Genomic DNA, 16,786 nt, shown 5'->3' with positions numbered 1-16,786 from the left:
CTTCATCTGGTTCCACACGCGCTCCCTCTTCGTCACGTGCCTGGCGGAGCTGAGCATCGTGTGCAGCTTTGTGGAGACCAACTTCATCTACCGCGTGGTCATCGGCTTCAACTACTTCGGCTACTTCCACGTGCTGGCCATGTTCATCATCCTGGGGATAGGGGCGGACGACCTCTTCGTCTTCTGGGACGCCTGGAAGGCCACCGGGCTGCAGTCACACCCCTCCTTGGCGCACCGGCTGAACGAGGCTTACCGGAAGTCCGTCATCTCCATGCTGGTGACGTCACTAACCACCATGGCGGCCTTCCTGTCCAACGCCGTGTCCCCTCTGCTGGCCACCAGGTCCTTCGGGGTGTTCGCCGCCATTCTGGTGGGGATAGACTACCTGTCCGTCATCACGTTCTTCCCCACCATCATCGTCTTCTACCACCTCCACTTCGAGGACAAGCCTCACCCGTGCTGCTGCTGCTGGAAGAAGAAGAAGAAGGAGGGGGAGGAGGGGGACGGTGAGGACAGTGAAGAAAACGTCTCCCCCGCCAACAAATACGCCACGGAGACCGGCCACACCACGCCGATAGCCACCATCTCCCACACCAACAAGAACTCAGTCACCACCTTCCACGGCCAGTCCCCGAACCACACCTCTCCAGCCAGACTGACCCACCAGAACTCGTCGCTGTCTCACGGCCTGGGAGGCAGGAGTGACTCTGAGGTGCAGGACGGCAGAGGCCCGGGAAGCAAGGCAGCAGGGAGGCAGCAGAAGGAGGAGCCCGCCACTGAGACGAAGCCGAGCAGGCTGGTGATCTTCTTCCGGGATTACTACTTCGCCTTCGTGACGCACAAGGTGGTCCGCTGGGTGATCGTGCTGCTGCTCCTGGGATGTCTGGCTGGGTTCGCGTACTCCGCCACCAAGCTGGAGCCTGACAATGAGCAGGTATTTGTATTTGTATTTCTTTTTATCACAACAGATTTCTCTGTGTGAAATTCGGGTTGCTGTCCCCAGGGAGAGCGCGTCGTTACACTACCACCCCCCCCCCCCCCCCCCACCCCCTTTTTTTTTTTCTTTTTTTTTTCCTGCGTGCGGTTTTATTTGTTTTTCGTATCAGTACAGTGACCCCCTGTCCTTTCGCATGACGTCCAACACAGCACAGAATCCCCTGACATGTCAGTACGGTGACCCCCTGTCCTTTCGCATGACGTCCAACACAGCACAGAATCCCCTGACATGTCAGTACGGTGACACCCTGTCCTTTCGCATGACGTCCAACACAGCACATAATCCCCTGACATGTCAGTACGGTGACCCCCTGTCCTTTCGCATGACGTCAAACAGAGCACAGAATCCCCTGACCTGTCAGTACGGTGAGACCCTGTCCTTTCGCATGACGTCCAACACAGCACAGAATCCCCTGACATGTCAGTACGGTGACCCCCTGTCCTTTCGCATGACGTCAAACAGAGCACAGAATCCCCTGACATGTCAGTACGGTGACCCCCTGTCCTTTCGCATGACGTCCAACACAGCACAGAATCCCCTGACATGTCAGTACGGTGACCCCCTGTCCTTTCGCATGACGTCCAACACAGCACAGAATCCCCTGACATGTCAGTACAGTGACCCCCTGTCCTTTCGCATGACGTCCAACACAGCACAGAATCCCCTGACATGTCAGTACGGTGATCCCCTGTCCTTTCGCATGCCGTCAAACAGATCCAGCTGTACACTGACTCGCATCACTACTCCCGGGCTATCAAGCACAACAACTACGGCTTCGTGTCCAGCGACCAGGACCGGACCATCACCATCATCCTGGTGTGGGGACTGAAGGAGAATGACCTGTCCTCCTGTCACTTCTCCTCCGTGGAGTGTCGCGGTGACCACCGCTTTGACGACAGCTTTCAGGCCAGCACTCTGGCGGCCCAGCGGGCCTTTGTGGTCAGTGCCTGCACCTCCCTGGTGTGTGTGTGTGTGTACGTGCGTGTGTGTGTGTGTGTGTAACACCAGTGATTTCGTAAATTCTCTGATCTTTTCGATTGGGAGGTTTCGGAAAATTACTGATTCAGTCAGTGATTTTACGAAATCACTGGACTGTTTTATATCTACTTATATATATATTACATTTTCTTTTTCTTTTTTTTAAATGTCCCATCATTTGCACGCCATTGATTGCTGTTACTCCCTGTACTCCTCTGCTCCTATCCCCCAGCCTTCTCCCACCTCATTTACACCCCCTCTCCCCTCTCCCGCCACCCCTCCTACCCCCTACTCTAAACCCATATGCATTACTCCCCCCCCGTCTTATTATTACCCCCCTCCCCACAACAATCTCCCACCTCATCTTCCCTGTTCTGTCCTTCCTTTCCTACCATCCCATAGACCCCCCCTAAAATGTCCTTGTATTGCCCATCCAGTAACACTCCCCACCAACCAAACCACCCACCCCCGGCTCTACAAAACCCGTTCTCCCTGAAGTAAGAATATATATTGTGTCTATACAGTTCTGACAGTTATTACTATATTTTGTATCTTACTATGCAATTTAAAGTATGGCCACATATGTGCTAACTATTGTGTGAGGTTGACAACCTACAATTTATCGGATTCCTTAGACTGCGCCCGGCGACCTTATATTTGATCTTGATTCATTGATCTTTGCCAGCATGTTCTTGTGGTTGTGTTATTATTATTATTAGTAGTAGTAGTACTACTACTACTACTACTTCTTTTTATTTCTGTGTGTGTGTGTGTGTGTGTGTGCGTATGTATGTATGTGTGTATGTCTATGTCTGTATAGTTACTAGTGTATGTTTGTATGTGTTTAATAATGAAAAGATTGAATAAAAATGTTTGAAAAAAACAAAACAAAAACCCGTCCTCACCTGCAAGTACCCCCCCCCCCGCCCCCCCCCCCCCCACACACACACACACACACCCTCACGTATTCAACCCCCCAGACGCTTTACACAGACAATGGAAAAAGGGAAGACAGACAAGACATTTTCCTCTGAAGAATGGAAAACAGGTATCGGTCAAAAAAAGCTGCCAAGACATGTAATGCATAATTCATTATGTGTGACAAAATAATGCAGTCTGCACAATCAGTTTTGAGTAATGGTCAGCAGTGGTCATACACAGTGATAGTCAGTTATGATAAAACCTATCAAAATATGCACAGAATTCTTTGAAATACAGAATAAAGCTTAAAAGCAAAAATGCTTCTGTGTGTTGGGAGGTCAGTGCGGAGACGTCTTGGGACAAATCTTCGAATAATGCCGGTGGGAGATTAAATCATCATGGGGCGGGGAGGGGGCAAGGTGGGGGGGGGGGAATGGTGGTGGGGAAGTTTCCAAAAATACCTTCTGGGGCACGAATTTGGACAGTGATATATCCTCAAAGGAGGTGATTGAAGATACCGGGGGACCTACGGAGGGGGGAGGCGATTAGGAACGTTGTACCGGTTCTTACTTGATTTTCGGCAGAAAACGGAGTGATGAAAGATGCAGAACATACAGGTAAATGCCCGTGATTTTGTTTCTGATTGATCTCTGATCGATAGTGTAAATGTTCTTTGAATGAATGCATGATGAAATTTCACGTTAAAAATGTGATGGTGTGTGGTAAGGTCGTGTCAGATAAGGTCCTGCGTCAGGTAAGGTCGTCTACAGGTGGAGATAGGTAGAAGGGATTTTGTGTAACTGTATAAGTGAGTAGATTTTGAAGGTCGCGCCAAAATTCCTTCACATGAATATTAATTTCAAAGAATTATAGGCTTTATGACTTAATGATATCTTATAACTAAGAAACATATAATCTTATTGGATTTTCTTAACAGGAAAACTATAATCCCAGGTGTTCGGAAGTGCTTTCTTCTTCTTTTTTCTTCTTTTTTTCATGATGAGAAATAATGCTCCCTGTAAAGGGGGGTAAATCACTTGTGACCGATTTACCTGAAGGGGAGGTAAATCACTTGTGACTGATTTACGTGAAGATTGTAGCCAACCCGGCTACGAAAAACAAACAAACAAACAAACAAACAAAAAACCCACACCTGTGATTTTACGCCCAGCTCATATGATTCAACCTCGCTCAACAGAGGATCTGTGACACGATGTTTAACTTCACCGCCGAGGAGGTGTCGGAGTACGCAATAAGACGAGACTTGGTGACGGGGCAACCTGAGATAGCATGTTTCCCCAGAAACATGGACACTTTTCTTCAGGTCAGTTCGCATTGTGTGTGGTACGCGTTGTACTGGTTTGTTTTACGTTCTGTTCGGCAGCACTGCGACGCTAAGCGTTACTTTCTTGTATTGTACTTAGTGTTGTAGTGAGTTGTGTTGTGTTGTAGTGTGTTGTAGTGAGTTGTGTTGTGTTGTAGTGTGTTGTGTTGTGTTGCAGTGTGTTGTATTGCGTTGTAGTGAGTTGTGTTGTGTTGTGTTGTAGTGTGTTGTGTTGTGTCGTAGTGTGTTGTAGTGAGCTGTGTTGTGTCGTGTTGTGTTGTAGTGTGTTGTAGTCAGCTGTGTTGTGTTGTAGTGTGTTGTAGTGAGCTGTGTTGTGTTGTGTTGTGTTGTAGTGTGTTGTAGTCAGCTGTGTTGTGTTGTAGTGTGTTGTAATGAGCTGTGTTGTGTCGTGCAGTGTTGTAGTGTGTTGTAGTATGTTGTTGTGAGTTGTGTTGCGTCGTGTTGTGGTGCGTTGCGTAGTGTTGTGTTGTAATTGCATTGTGTTGTTCTGTGATGTATTACTTTTGGGTTGCGTTATTTCGAATTGCATTGTGTTGCGATGTTTCACGTTATATTGCACGGTATTGCCAAAAAACCCCAACAAAAACACGTTTAAAATACACACACACACACACACACACACACACAGAGAGAGAGAGAGAGAGAGAGAGAGAGAGAGTTGTGTGCTACAGGCCTGTCGTGTCCCGTATCGTGTCGTGTGCTGCAGACCTATCGTGTCCCGTATCGTGTCGTGTGCTACAGGCCTATCGTGTCGTGTGCTACAGGCCTATCGTGTCGTGTGCTACAGGCCTATCGTGTCCCGTATCGTGTCGTGTGCTACAGGCCTATCGTGTCGTGTGCCACTGGCCTATCGTGTCGTGTGCTACAGGCCTATCGTGTCGTGTGCTACAGGCCTATCGTGTCCCGTATCGTGTCGTGTGCTACAGGCCTATCGTGTCGTGTGCTACAGGCCTATCGTGTCGTGTGCTACAGGCCTATCGTGTCGTGTGCCACTGGCCTATCGTGTCGTGTGCTACAGGCCTATCGTGTCGTGTGCTACAGGCCTATCGTGTCCCGTATCGTGTCGTGTGCTACAGGCCTATCGTGTCGTGTGCTACAGGCCTATCGTGTCCCGTATCGTGTCGTGTGCTACAGGCCTATCGTGTCCCGTATCGTGTCGTGTGCTGCAGACCTATCGCGCACAAGCACACACATATATATATATATATAAATACTCAGTCGCGCGCGCTCGCAAAACCATACACACGCACGCATACACACACACACAAACACACACACACACACCTCGCGCACACACGCCTACACCCCCCCCACACACACACACACACACACACATAACGCAGTAACGTGATTCCACATTCTTATTTTTTCTTTCTTTCTTTCTTCAGAGCGACCCAGTTTCTGGCAGTGTTGACGTCACCATGCCTTGGGACTGGACAAAGACGTCAGCCTTTATGACGTCACTCAGTACTCATTACGACAACTCGGCCTTCAACTCCAGTTTCACGCATTTCCTGGACGTGAGTGGCCTGTATTTCTCGAAGAATGTTTTTTGGTTGGTTGATGTTGTTTAAAGGTAATGATAGTGATGACAGTGGTGATGGTAATGTGACATGACAGTGATGATAGGGATGATGATGATGATGATGATAATGATGATAAGGGTGATGTTGTCGTAGGTGGTTTTGTTTTTTTTGTTTATTCAAAGTCTTTTCACTCACTTGTTGGAGATGGATTTCAAATGGTACATGAATGGAAAAAAAAGTGCTGTGTGGTTTTATATCTGTTTCTGTATTGGAAAAAATTATTAAGAATCAATTCACCATGAAAAAGACAAGAGACAGATTAACAGTAGGATTGAGACAAACAAGGAGACGAAATGTAGGTATACAGAGCCATGCATTGTACCTATGATTATATAATTATGACCTGTTGGTCAGGAGAGTGTGATAGGTATTAACTGGCCAGTTTCAAACGAAAATGATTTGAACACGCTAGCATTCTCTCTCTCTCTCTCTCTCTCTCTCTCTCTCTCTCTCTCTCTCTCTCTCTCTCTCTCTCTTTGTGTGTGTGTGTGTGTGTGTGTGTTGGTTTTACTTGGGGGTGAAGGTTTGAGGGAGGGGAGAGATTGTGTACGTGATACACGCGAAGGAATCATGAAGGCTGGACAGATCATTTGGGAGATGTATGGGAGTGTGTGATTGGGGGTGGGGGGGGGGTGTGTGTGTGTGTGTGTGTGTGTGTTTCTTCTACTAATCCTCTCCTCCTCCTTTTCCTCCTCCTCCTTTTCCTCATCCCCCTCCTCCTCTTCCTCCTTCTTCTTCTTGTTCTCCTCCTCCTCCTCTTTTTTCTTCGTCTTCTTCTTCTTCTTCTCCTCCTCCTCCTTCTTCTTTTTCTCCTCCTCCTCCTCCTTTTTTCTTCGTCTTCTTCTCCTCCTTCTCCTCCTCCTCCTTTTTCTTTGTCTCCTCCTTTTTTCTTCGTCTTCTCCTCCTCCTCCTTCTTCTTTTTCTCCTCCTCCTCCACCTTTTTTCTTCGTCTTCTCCTCCTCCTTCTCCTCCTCCTCCTCTTTCTTCTTTTTCTCCTCCTCCTCCTCCTTTTTCTTCGTCTTCTTCTCTTCCTCCTTCTTCTTTTTCTCCTCCTCCTTTTTCTTCGTCTTCTTCTTCTCCTCCTCCTCAATCTTCTTCTCCTCCTCCTCCTCCTCCTCCAATGTCCGCAGGTTCCACTTTCCATGCCAAATGTTTCCATGTTTCCGTGCTCAGATCCCTCTGACGTACTGGATCTGGGACGCCTTCCAGCAGAACAACACGGAGGATTACCAGATCTTCAACTCGCTCTTCGGGGAGGAGACTGACACCTACACTTCCGGCGTTCTGACAGCCCCTTGTACGTTATCTGTCTGGTGTTGTTGTTGATGACGATGACAAAGACGATGATGATGATGATGATGATGATGAGCTGTCTGGTGTTGTTGTTGATGACGATGACAAGGACGATGATGATGATGAGCTGTGTGGTGTTGTTGTTGATGACGATGACAAGGACGATGATGATGACGATGAGTTGTCTGGTGTTGTTGTTGATGACGATGACAAGGATGATGATGATGACGATGAGTTGTCTGGTGTTGTTGTTGATGACGATGACAAGGACGATGATGATGATGATGATGATGATGAGCTGTCTGGTGTTGTTGTTGATGACGATGACAAGGACGATGATGATGATGAGTTGTCTGGTGTTGTTGTTGATGACGATGACAAGGACGATGATGATGATGAGTTGTCTGGTGTTGTTGTTGATGACGATGACAAGGACGATGATGATGATGATCTGGTGTTGTTGTTGATGACGATGACAAGGACGATGATGATGATGATGAGCTATCTGGTGTTGTTGTTGATGACGATGACAAGGACGATGATGATGATGAGCGTTAGCTTGCTGTTGTTGATGATAATGAGGAGGAGGAGGTAGAAGGTGGCAGAATGGTTAAGACGCTCATCTGCCAATACAGAGAGTCCGTGAGGAAGTGGGTTCGAATCCCGCTCTCGCCCTTTCTCCCAAGTTTGATTGGAAAATCGAACTGAGCGTCTAGTCATTCGGATGAGACGATAAAACGAGGTCCCGTGTGCAGCACGCACTTTGTGCACTGAAAAAGAGCCCATGGCAACATGAAATGTTGTCCTCTTGAAAAAAATAATAATGTTGTCATCGTTAATGATGATGACGGTATCTCATGAAGAGATCGACTTCGCTTCTTCCAGCATTTTGACCGCTCCCATGTACGTTATATAAGTGTTACAGATTGTATTTCTCTTTTTTGTCACAACAGATTTCTCTGTGTGAAATTCGGGCTGCTCTCCCGAGGGAGAGCGTGTCGCTACACTACAGCGCTACCCTTTTTGTGTGTGTATTTTTTTCCTGCGTGACAACATCGTTATTATCATCATCATCATCAACATTATCGTTGTTATCATGACTTTCGGAAAGAGCATCATTATCACCACCACCACCACCACCATCATCACCACACCACCACCACCACCACCACCACCATCATCACCACACCACCACCACCACCACCACCACCATCATCACCACACCACCACCACCACCACCACCACCACCACCATCATCATCATCACCACACCACCACCACCACCACCACCACCATCATCACCACACCACCACCACCACCACCACCACCACCACCATCATCATCATCACCACACCACCACCACCACCACCACCACCATCATCACCACACCACCACCACCACCACCATCATCATCATCATCATCATCATCATCATCATCACCGACGTCAGCAGCCGTTTCGCATTGACCACTACTACTATATAACAGACTGAGGCAGCGTGTCAGAACTGGTCAGTCGTTGGACTTCTTGATCCGATCCACAGTTTGCCAGTGGTCAAGGGTCCAGGCCCTGTTTCGGTGCTGGTGTCCTTGGGAAAGGCACTTTACTCCGAATTGAACGAATGGGCCTACTTCTTGTTTTTGACATCACTCTTTTTTGTATTTATTGGATAGGTGTAAATGATGAACGTATGTAATGTTTCAGTGCCCCCAGGGGGCACACGAAATAAACACCTTGCCTTTGCCTCACTCCACCCAGGGTGCGAATAGGGGTACCTGACGTCGGTAGAGATTAAAGGGTTAAAACGGCGAAAAGGAGAGGAGAGGGGTGAAGGGTAGGGGGGGGGGGGAGGTCGAGCACCGCCTTCCTGTACCGAGCCCCAGACACAGTGGTCACGAATTCACTGTCTCGCTGGCCGTAAAAAGCAATGGGACTTTGATGATGATGATGATGATGATGTTAATGGATGATGATGATGATCATGATGTTAATGGATGATGATGATGATGATATTGATTCTTATATAGCGCCTATCCTCGTTTGGAGACAAAGCTCTAAGCGCTTTTTTTTTACAAACACGGGGTCATTTAGCACAACAGACTGCCTACCTGGGTGGAGCCGTCTGACGGCTGCCATTGGGCGCTCATCATTCGTTTCCACCTTATTTTCTATTAAACTTTACACAGCAGACACTGTACAGCGCCGTGCTGATGACCGTGGTGTGTGGTCTGTGGTGTGTGCAGCCATCCTTGTGGGCAACAAGATCAAGTACATGGCCATCGCCGTCAACACCACGTTGAGGCTGCAGTCACTGGGCTACACGGAGGGCATTCCCATTGTGCAGCGCTGGGAACAGTTCATGACAGAACAGGTAGCGGGGGCTGTGTGTGTGTGTGTGTGTGTGTGTGTGTGTGTGTGTGTGTGTGTGTGTGTTGGTCAGTGACAACGTAAGTGCTGTCGTCTGGGAAACTTCGGTAGAAGAGAACCACTGTCGCGTTGGGTTACGCTGCTGGTCACGCATCTGCCCAGCAAATGTGGTGTAGCGTATATGGATTCATCCGAACGCAGTGACGCCCCATCGAGAAATAGGAACAGCCTCTTGTCTGTCTGTATGTCTGTCTGTCTCTTTCTGTGTGACGAGGACAGTTATTAATTATGACAACGACAGTATGGATGCTGGTAGCGAGTATGACAACCGTGTTAATAATATGAAGATGATGATTATTGTGATGATGACTGTGATGATGATGATGGTTATGATGATGGTGATGGAGATAACGATGAAGATGCTGCTGCTGCTGCTGCTGCTGATGGTGGTGGTGATGGTGATGATGGTGGTGAAGGTGATGATCATGACGATAATGATGATGATGATGGTGATGACTACTACGACGACGACGATGATGATCATAATCATGGTGATGATGATGGTGGTGGTGGTGGTGGTGACGACGACGACAACGACGACGATGATGATGATGATGATGCTGATGACGGTGTCCCACAGCTCCGAACGATGCCGGCAGAGATGCAGAGTGGGTTCCAGACGACGTTCCTGGCCTGGCACTGGCTGTACGTGCAGCGGGTACGTTGAGCACAGTGGGGGTTGGACCAATGACGTAAAGATAGGTGGACAGGTTATTGGCCTGGAAAGCTGAAGCTAACTGGCCGCCATACTGAGAATCTAATATCCGGCTGTCAGTCCGTTGAGAAGTCGTCTGCTAACTGGTGGTAGTTTCTGAACCGTAACCGTGTATCTTCGATGGAATCGTATTATGCTTGCCCCCACTACATGCCAAATGTTATTGTGTCTTAATTGATATTTGCCAATGGTTTATTCACCAAAGTAATTACAGGGAAACAGTGCAGTGACACATAGCGCAAACTTGCTGTGGGGGCACACACAGGAATGTCAGCTTAACCAACGCCACGAGCATGGAAAGCTTGCCGTGATGCAGTCACCGTAGTCAGCTGATCCTGGTAGAGTTGAGTTTAACTCACTCAGTACGACCAGTCCTCTCTTCTCCTCTACACAGACCCCTCGGATGTCCAGTGGGTGTCTCGATGACCCAACCTTTAGCTTCCGTCGTCAGAATTGTGGTATTCTTTGTCAACATTCACCTCTTCAGTATAAGAGCCTTCCGCTTGCAATATTTTGATGATGGTAATTGGGGTGAAACGCTGTTAACGTCGTCTCTTTCGCCGTTCGTATGGAGAGAGTTAACGACGTATCGGCGTGACGCCCTTAAGGTCAAGTTGTTCGTGGCTGTAGTCGTATCAGCCAGCTGAGCGCTCGGCTTCATATATGAAGTTACCGCTTCGCGCTGTACTGACACGAGTAGCAAAATGGCTGACTGAACACCTCCACAAAGGGGCATGCGCTGTCTACCTATTTTTAGAACAGTGGCGTGACACAGTGACTGCCGGACAGTTATTTGCCATGTGGGGCGTGTGTGTGTGCTGGGGGAGAGTGTGATATGTGTTGTGTGTGTGTGTGTGTGTGTGTGTGTGTGTGTGTGTTCTGGGGAGGATGTGGGGTGTGTGTTTGTGCGTGTGTGTGTGTGTGGGGGGGGGGGGGAGGGTGGGGGGGATGAAGGTTGGTGTTTGTGGTTGTGTGCTGTATTGTTTTGCGTGCTTTCCTCTCTCTCTCTCTCTCTCTCTCTCTCTCTCCTCCTCCTCCTCCTCCTCCTCCTCCTCCTCCTCTTCCTCCTCTTCCTCCTCCTCTCTCTCTGTCTCTCCCTCTCCTCTCTACCCCCTTGCTCCCTCCCTCCCTCTCTCCCTGCTCTCTCTTTTTGTCTCCCTCCCTCTCCCCCCCATCTCTCTCTCTCTTTCTCTCCCTACCTCTCTCTCCTCTCCATCTCTCTCTCCCTTTCTCTCCCTACCTCTCTCTCCTCTCCGTCTCTCTCTCTCCCTTTCTCTCCCCCCCTCACCCCCCACAAACCCCCTGTCTCTGTCTCTCTCTGTGTCTAGAGAACCTAGACTCAAAAAGAACAATAATTATTCCCGAAGCACGGTCCCCATGTCTTTGCAGGCTCTGGCAGACAACGCCATACTGGGCATAGCAGTGGGTCTGTCTCTGGCCTTCCCCGTGCTGGTGCTGTCCACCTGCAACGTCATCAACGGTCTGCTGGCCACTCTGTCCATCTGCTGCGTCACCACCTGCGTCATAGGGGTCATCCCCTTGGGGGGCTGGAAACTGGGGGTGAGTGGAAGGTTGGGGATGGGGGGGGGGGGGTTCTTTTCAGTTGGGTGGGCTGGGGAAGGGGATGTTGGGGGTTGGGTTGGGGGTTGGGGCTGAGTGAGTGTGTATGTGAGGGTGGGGGGGGGCGGGCGGGGTGTAGGGGGTTTGCTCTGTGTGTGTGTGTGTGTGTGTGTGTGTGTGTCCCTGCTGGTGATACAATACAATACATTACATGGCATTACAAGTGCTGGTGTCCCTCAACATGTGCCTGGTGGTGATACATTACATTACATATATATATATATATATATATATATATATATATATATATGATAGTCAGTCGTGTCCGACTATGACCATCAGAACAGCAGAGGAGGCTACTGCTGTTCCAACTATTTGGGCTAGAATTTGATTATAGTGGAGAGTGTCTTGCCCAAGTTACATCCCCACTCTCTCGGCCAAGAGGGTTTTATGACAGCCGGCGTTGGGATGGTTCCCAAAGGCCAACTAGCCCACAAGGCTGCAGCACTAAGAGCCAGTGCCAGAGTCATAGTCCTTCACAAAAGACTAAGCTGTAAATGATTTCCCATTGACTGGAGAAACCATTGACAATACAGTTCTCACTTTGCTGTTGGCCCAAATGTAAGCTTATGTCAATCTGTGATATAAGCCGAGTGTTGGGCATTACATTACATTACTTTACATTACATTATATTACATTACATTACATCACATCACAGGTGCGGTGCCCCTCAACATGTGCCTGGTGGTGATACATTACATTACATCACAGGTGCGGTGCCCCTCAACATGTGCCTGGTGGTGATACGTTACATTACATTACATTACATTACATCACAGGTGCTGGTGTCCCTCAACATGTGCCTGGTGGTGGGCCTGGCCGTGGATTTCGTGGTGCACCTGGCGGAAGGATACCACATGTCTCACCGCACTGACCGCCGGGGGAGACTGCAACAGGCGCTGGAGAGGATGGGCATTTCTGTCTTTTCTGGCGCCTGTACCACCCTGGGGGCTTCCTCCTTCATGCTGTTCGCCAAGATTCAGTTCTTCTTTCAGGTCAGGGCCTGGCAGGATTGCATGGGACACCGTAGCAGCGTTAAGCATGCTTAGCGTGTAGATTTGTCCTGGGTCGGGTTGCTTGAGGCAATCTTTGCAGAGTTAAGTTTGCTTAAATCTAAGAGTGTTCGTAAGAAAAATGTTGGAGTTTACCGTGGAGTTAGGAACGTTCTTAACTATAAGCAAACTTAGTTCTGCTAAATTTTCTCATGCAACCCACCCGTGAGTCAACACTAATTCCATAGTCTACGTAAAATACTTAACAATAAGCAAAACTTAGGGCTGGTAAGATCTCTCTCACGCAAACCCAGCTCTAGGCTGCTGTTGGGCTGGTTGTGTGCTATATGTCCGCGAACGTGTGAATTAATTAACCCCTTGTGTGCTCTACGTCCGCGAACGTGTGAATTAATTAACCCCTTGTGTGCTCTATGTCCGCGAACGTGTGAATGAATTAACCCCTTGATTGCTTGCTGACAAGTATGCTGGTCAGTTAGTGAAAGACTGTCAGCTCACTCTGTGTAACAGGGCGTCAGTCCCCATACTTTATCTGGATTTCTTTCATCGTAGTATTTGTATCTCCTTTGATTAGCTAAAACAGTTACGTCATAAAAAAAAGAGTACACAAACGGGTAGGGATTGTAGTGGCAACCGATCCTACACTGATACTTTAGCTGGGTTCAGCAGACAAAGGGTGAAGTGAGTGAATGAGAGAGTGGATGAATGGATGGTGCGTATTGAAGTCTTACAAAAATATTTCTCATTGTAAAGGATCCATCATTATCTAGGACGTATGCGTAATCAATGGTGATAGTCCAGTAATGAAAGAGGCAGTATCGAAGTGCTCCAGACGATTTCTCATTATAAAGGATCCTTCATTATATAGGATGTATGCGTGGTCAATTTTGATAGTCCAATAATCAAAGAGGCAGTAGTTTGTCAAAGGAATTTGAACATGATAAATTTCGGCAGAACCGTGCAATTTCCAGACTAAGCAGAAACGATTTATATTATTGTTTTCCAACCACCACGTTTGTTCCAAAGTCACGGAACAACGATAATGATAATTCACATTATAAAGGATCCTCCATTATCTAGGAAGTATGCACAATTCCTCTTGATAGTCCAATAATCAAAGAGGCAGTAGTTTGTCAAATAACATGATAAATTTCGGCACACCGTGCCGTTTGCAGACCAAGCAGAAACGATATTATATATTGTTCTCCCAGTATCACATTTGTTCTGAAGTCGCGGAATAAGAAGAAAAAGAAGAAAGACAGACAGAAACAAACAAACAAACGTGATGATGATGATGATGATAAGAAGAAGAAATTCAGTATTTCATTTCTCTTTGGTTTGTTCCCGTTCCAGTTTGGAATCTTCATGTTCTGCACCATCGGCTTTTCGTTGGTGTTCTCCATGGGTCTCTACGTCACAGTCATGGGCATTCTGGGACCGCAGGGCAACATCGGCGACATCCGGGTCTTCTTCAGGAAGTGCTGCGCGCGCATCCGCCCCTCAGAGGACACAGGAAGCACGCCTGGTCAAAAGAGAATGGAAAATGGCGTCAGTCCTGCCATGAATGGCTCCCTGCATCAGAGTCCCAGACGATGAATGGACAGAGCTGATAGTTTCGTGTTTTTTAGTGTGTGTTTTTGTTGTTGTTTTTTTGTGTTTTTTTTAACCGGACTAGATAATTGTGGGACATTTCCTGTTTTGGTATCCTAAATTCAGCGATCTATTGGGAAAAAAAACCAACTACCAAAAAAAAAAAAAAAAAAAAGGCGTGGGGTAAATGAATTGAAGTATGTGATCCACCTTTCTGCTAAAAATGTGTCTTTAAAATGGCGTGAAATGACGCACCAGAACACAGAACAATAATGAAATGAACCGACACTTGTTCAGTGGGGGGGCCGCCTTTTTTTCTTCTTTTTATTCTTTTTCTCTTTTTTTGGTGGGGAGGAGGTGCGGGTGGGGGCTTGGTTGTTATATTTTTGTTTTTGTTATTCTTTTTTGTTGCTTATTTGTTTGTCTACCTTTGCATGCTTCGGGGTCTTTGAAAGAAAAGAACAGTTCTCTGGTTGACATAGTCTGAATGAGCGCCTCATTGCCGTCCATTTTGTGGACCTGGCTATTATGATTAATACTTATCTTTATTGACATCAATGTCCATGGTCCCACAGAAAACGGGTCACAATATTTACTGATGGTTAAAAAAAATCGCTTTGAATATGCAGAAAAAAATTGTTGTTTTTAATAGGTCCCTGATTTTTTTTTTTTTATCTTAAGTATGTAATAGGCCCCAGAATTTTTATCTTAGGTATGTACCCCCGAAAACGGAGCATGGCTGCCCGCATAGCCGGGTAAAAACGGTCATACACGAAAAAGCCCGCTCATGTACATACGAGTGAACGTGGGAGTTGCAGCCCACGAACGAAGAAGAAGATCTGAACTGTGTAAAGTATTCTTAATACTGGGACTTTTTTAGACGACAGTATTTATGTCAGCATTTTTTTTTGTGGGAGGTGTGGTGGGGGTGGGGGGTTCTTTGATTGTTGAGGTTTTTTGTTTGTGTCTGCAATGCCAGCATTTGAGACGTGACATGCGGCGAATAATCCACCCTTCTAAGCAAGTGTTGGAATTTGATAAAAGATGCGAATGACACATCGTGAACACGAACCGAAGACATTCATTTTGTCAGCTCCATCCCGCCGTCTTTCTTGACTGTCACTGCATGGTTGGGAGCGGGGGGAGAGGGGGGAGGGTGTTGGAGCGGGCTTCTTCTTCTTCTCCTCCATCTTCGTGGGCTGCAACTCCCACGTAGGCAGCCATACTCCGTTTTCGGGGGTTTGCATGCCTGGTATGTTCTTGTTTCCATAACCCACCGAACGCTGATATAGATTACAGGATCTTTAACGTGCGTATTTGATCTATAGCTTGCGTATACACACGAAAGGGGTTCGGGCACTAAGCATGTCTGCACATATTATGTTGACCTGGGAGATCGGAAAAATCTCCACCCTGTATCCACCAGGCGCCTTACCGAGATTCGAACCCGGGACCCTCATATTGAAAGTCCAACGCTTCAACCACTCGGAGCGGGATTGAGAGGCCGGCGGGAGAGGTTTTTGGTGGGGGCTGGGGGTGGGGGCGGGGGGTCGTATTATAATTAGCAGCTCTCTCGTTTGCTGCGGAGACTTGAGTGAGCGCGCGCCTTTGCAGACGAGTATGTGGACCTGCCAAAATGGCTGCACACCAGAGTAGCGACATGAACTGTGTCAATTATTGAGCATGATAACCCCCACCCATCCATACCCCACCCATATTTTTTTTTTCTTCTAAGAGTCGAAAACCACTGAAAATGGGCCCCCAACATCTACCAATGGTCACGTTTGCAAGTATGCAAGAACATTTTCCTTTGATTAAACTAGGTCCCAGAATTTTAGGACACTAAACTATAAGCTTAGTAATGATTTTGGTCGCTCTGGACTACTAGTCCAACAGTGTTTCGTTTGTTTGTATAGTTTTGTTTTTTCTTCTTTCTTTCTTTCTTTTCTTTTCGGGTGGTGAGGGGGGGGGGAGTTGTTTTATGATCGCATTGCTTGTGTCAGTGGAATCTTAGAGACCGTAACACAGACAACAACGGGTGCATTGTAAGATGGTTGTTTTTGTTGTTGTTGTTGTTTTGTTGTTTTTTGCTGCCCCATCATCTGCACCGTTTCAGTGGCATTACTCCCACGTCGCTCATTTAGTTTCCCCCCATACACGGCCACACCCGGGTTCGTCCGTCACAGTTCCAGCGTCGGCAGTCCACAGGGAACCATCGATGTTAGGTCGCCAGGAAGCCACACACCAGAGGAGACCCCACACTGCTGCTGAGTCACTTCGGTGGTGTTCAGTGGTGCCTGTTCCG

At 47.6% G+C, this 16,786-nt stretch overlaps 1 protein-coding gene across 2 annotated transcripts in view; it reads left to right on the top strand.

The window, feature by feature from the left end:
* Positions 1-14,778, top strand: part of LOC143296097 (protein dispatched homolog 1-like) — a 30,279-nt gene extending 15,501 nt beyond the window's left edge. For both annotated transcript variants that reach the window (XM_076607869.1, XM_076607868.1), the window contains exons 4-13: positions 1-934; positions 1,712-1,936; positions 4,095-4,220; positions 5,630-5,761; positions 7,001-7,124; positions 9,362-9,489; positions 10,126-10,203; positions 11,650-11,820; positions 12,661-12,876; positions 14,245-14,778. The exon at positions 1-934 is cut by the window's left edge and continues 633 nt beyond it. In XM_076607869.1, the coding sequence (XP_076463984.1) occupies positions 1-934; positions 1,712-1,936; positions 4,095-4,220; positions 5,630-5,761; positions 7,001-7,124; positions 9,362-9,489; positions 10,126-10,203; positions 11,650-11,820; positions 12,661-12,876; positions 14,245-14,487 (2,377 nt within the window). In that variant the 3' untranslated portion in view covers positions 14,488-14,778. The remainder of the gene's footprint in view (positions 935-1,711; positions 1,937-4,094; positions 4,221-5,629; positions 5,762-7,000; positions 7,125-9,361; positions 9,490-10,125; positions 10,204-11,649; positions 11,821-12,660; positions 12,877-14,244) is intronic.
* The last annotated feature ends 2,008 nt before the right edge of the window (positions 14,779-16,786 follow it).

This window comes from Babylonia areolata, chromosome 21 (genome assembly GCF_041734735.1).
Source record: "Babylonia areolata isolate BAREFJ2019XMU chromosome 21, ASM4173473v1, whole genome shotgun sequence".
In the NCBI taxonomy this organism is placed as follows: domain Eukaryota; kingdom Metazoa; phylum Mollusca; class Gastropoda; order Neogastropoda; family Buccinidae; genus Babylonia; species Babylonia areolata.
This window is presented reverse-complemented; position numbering and strand designations above follow the sequence as displayed.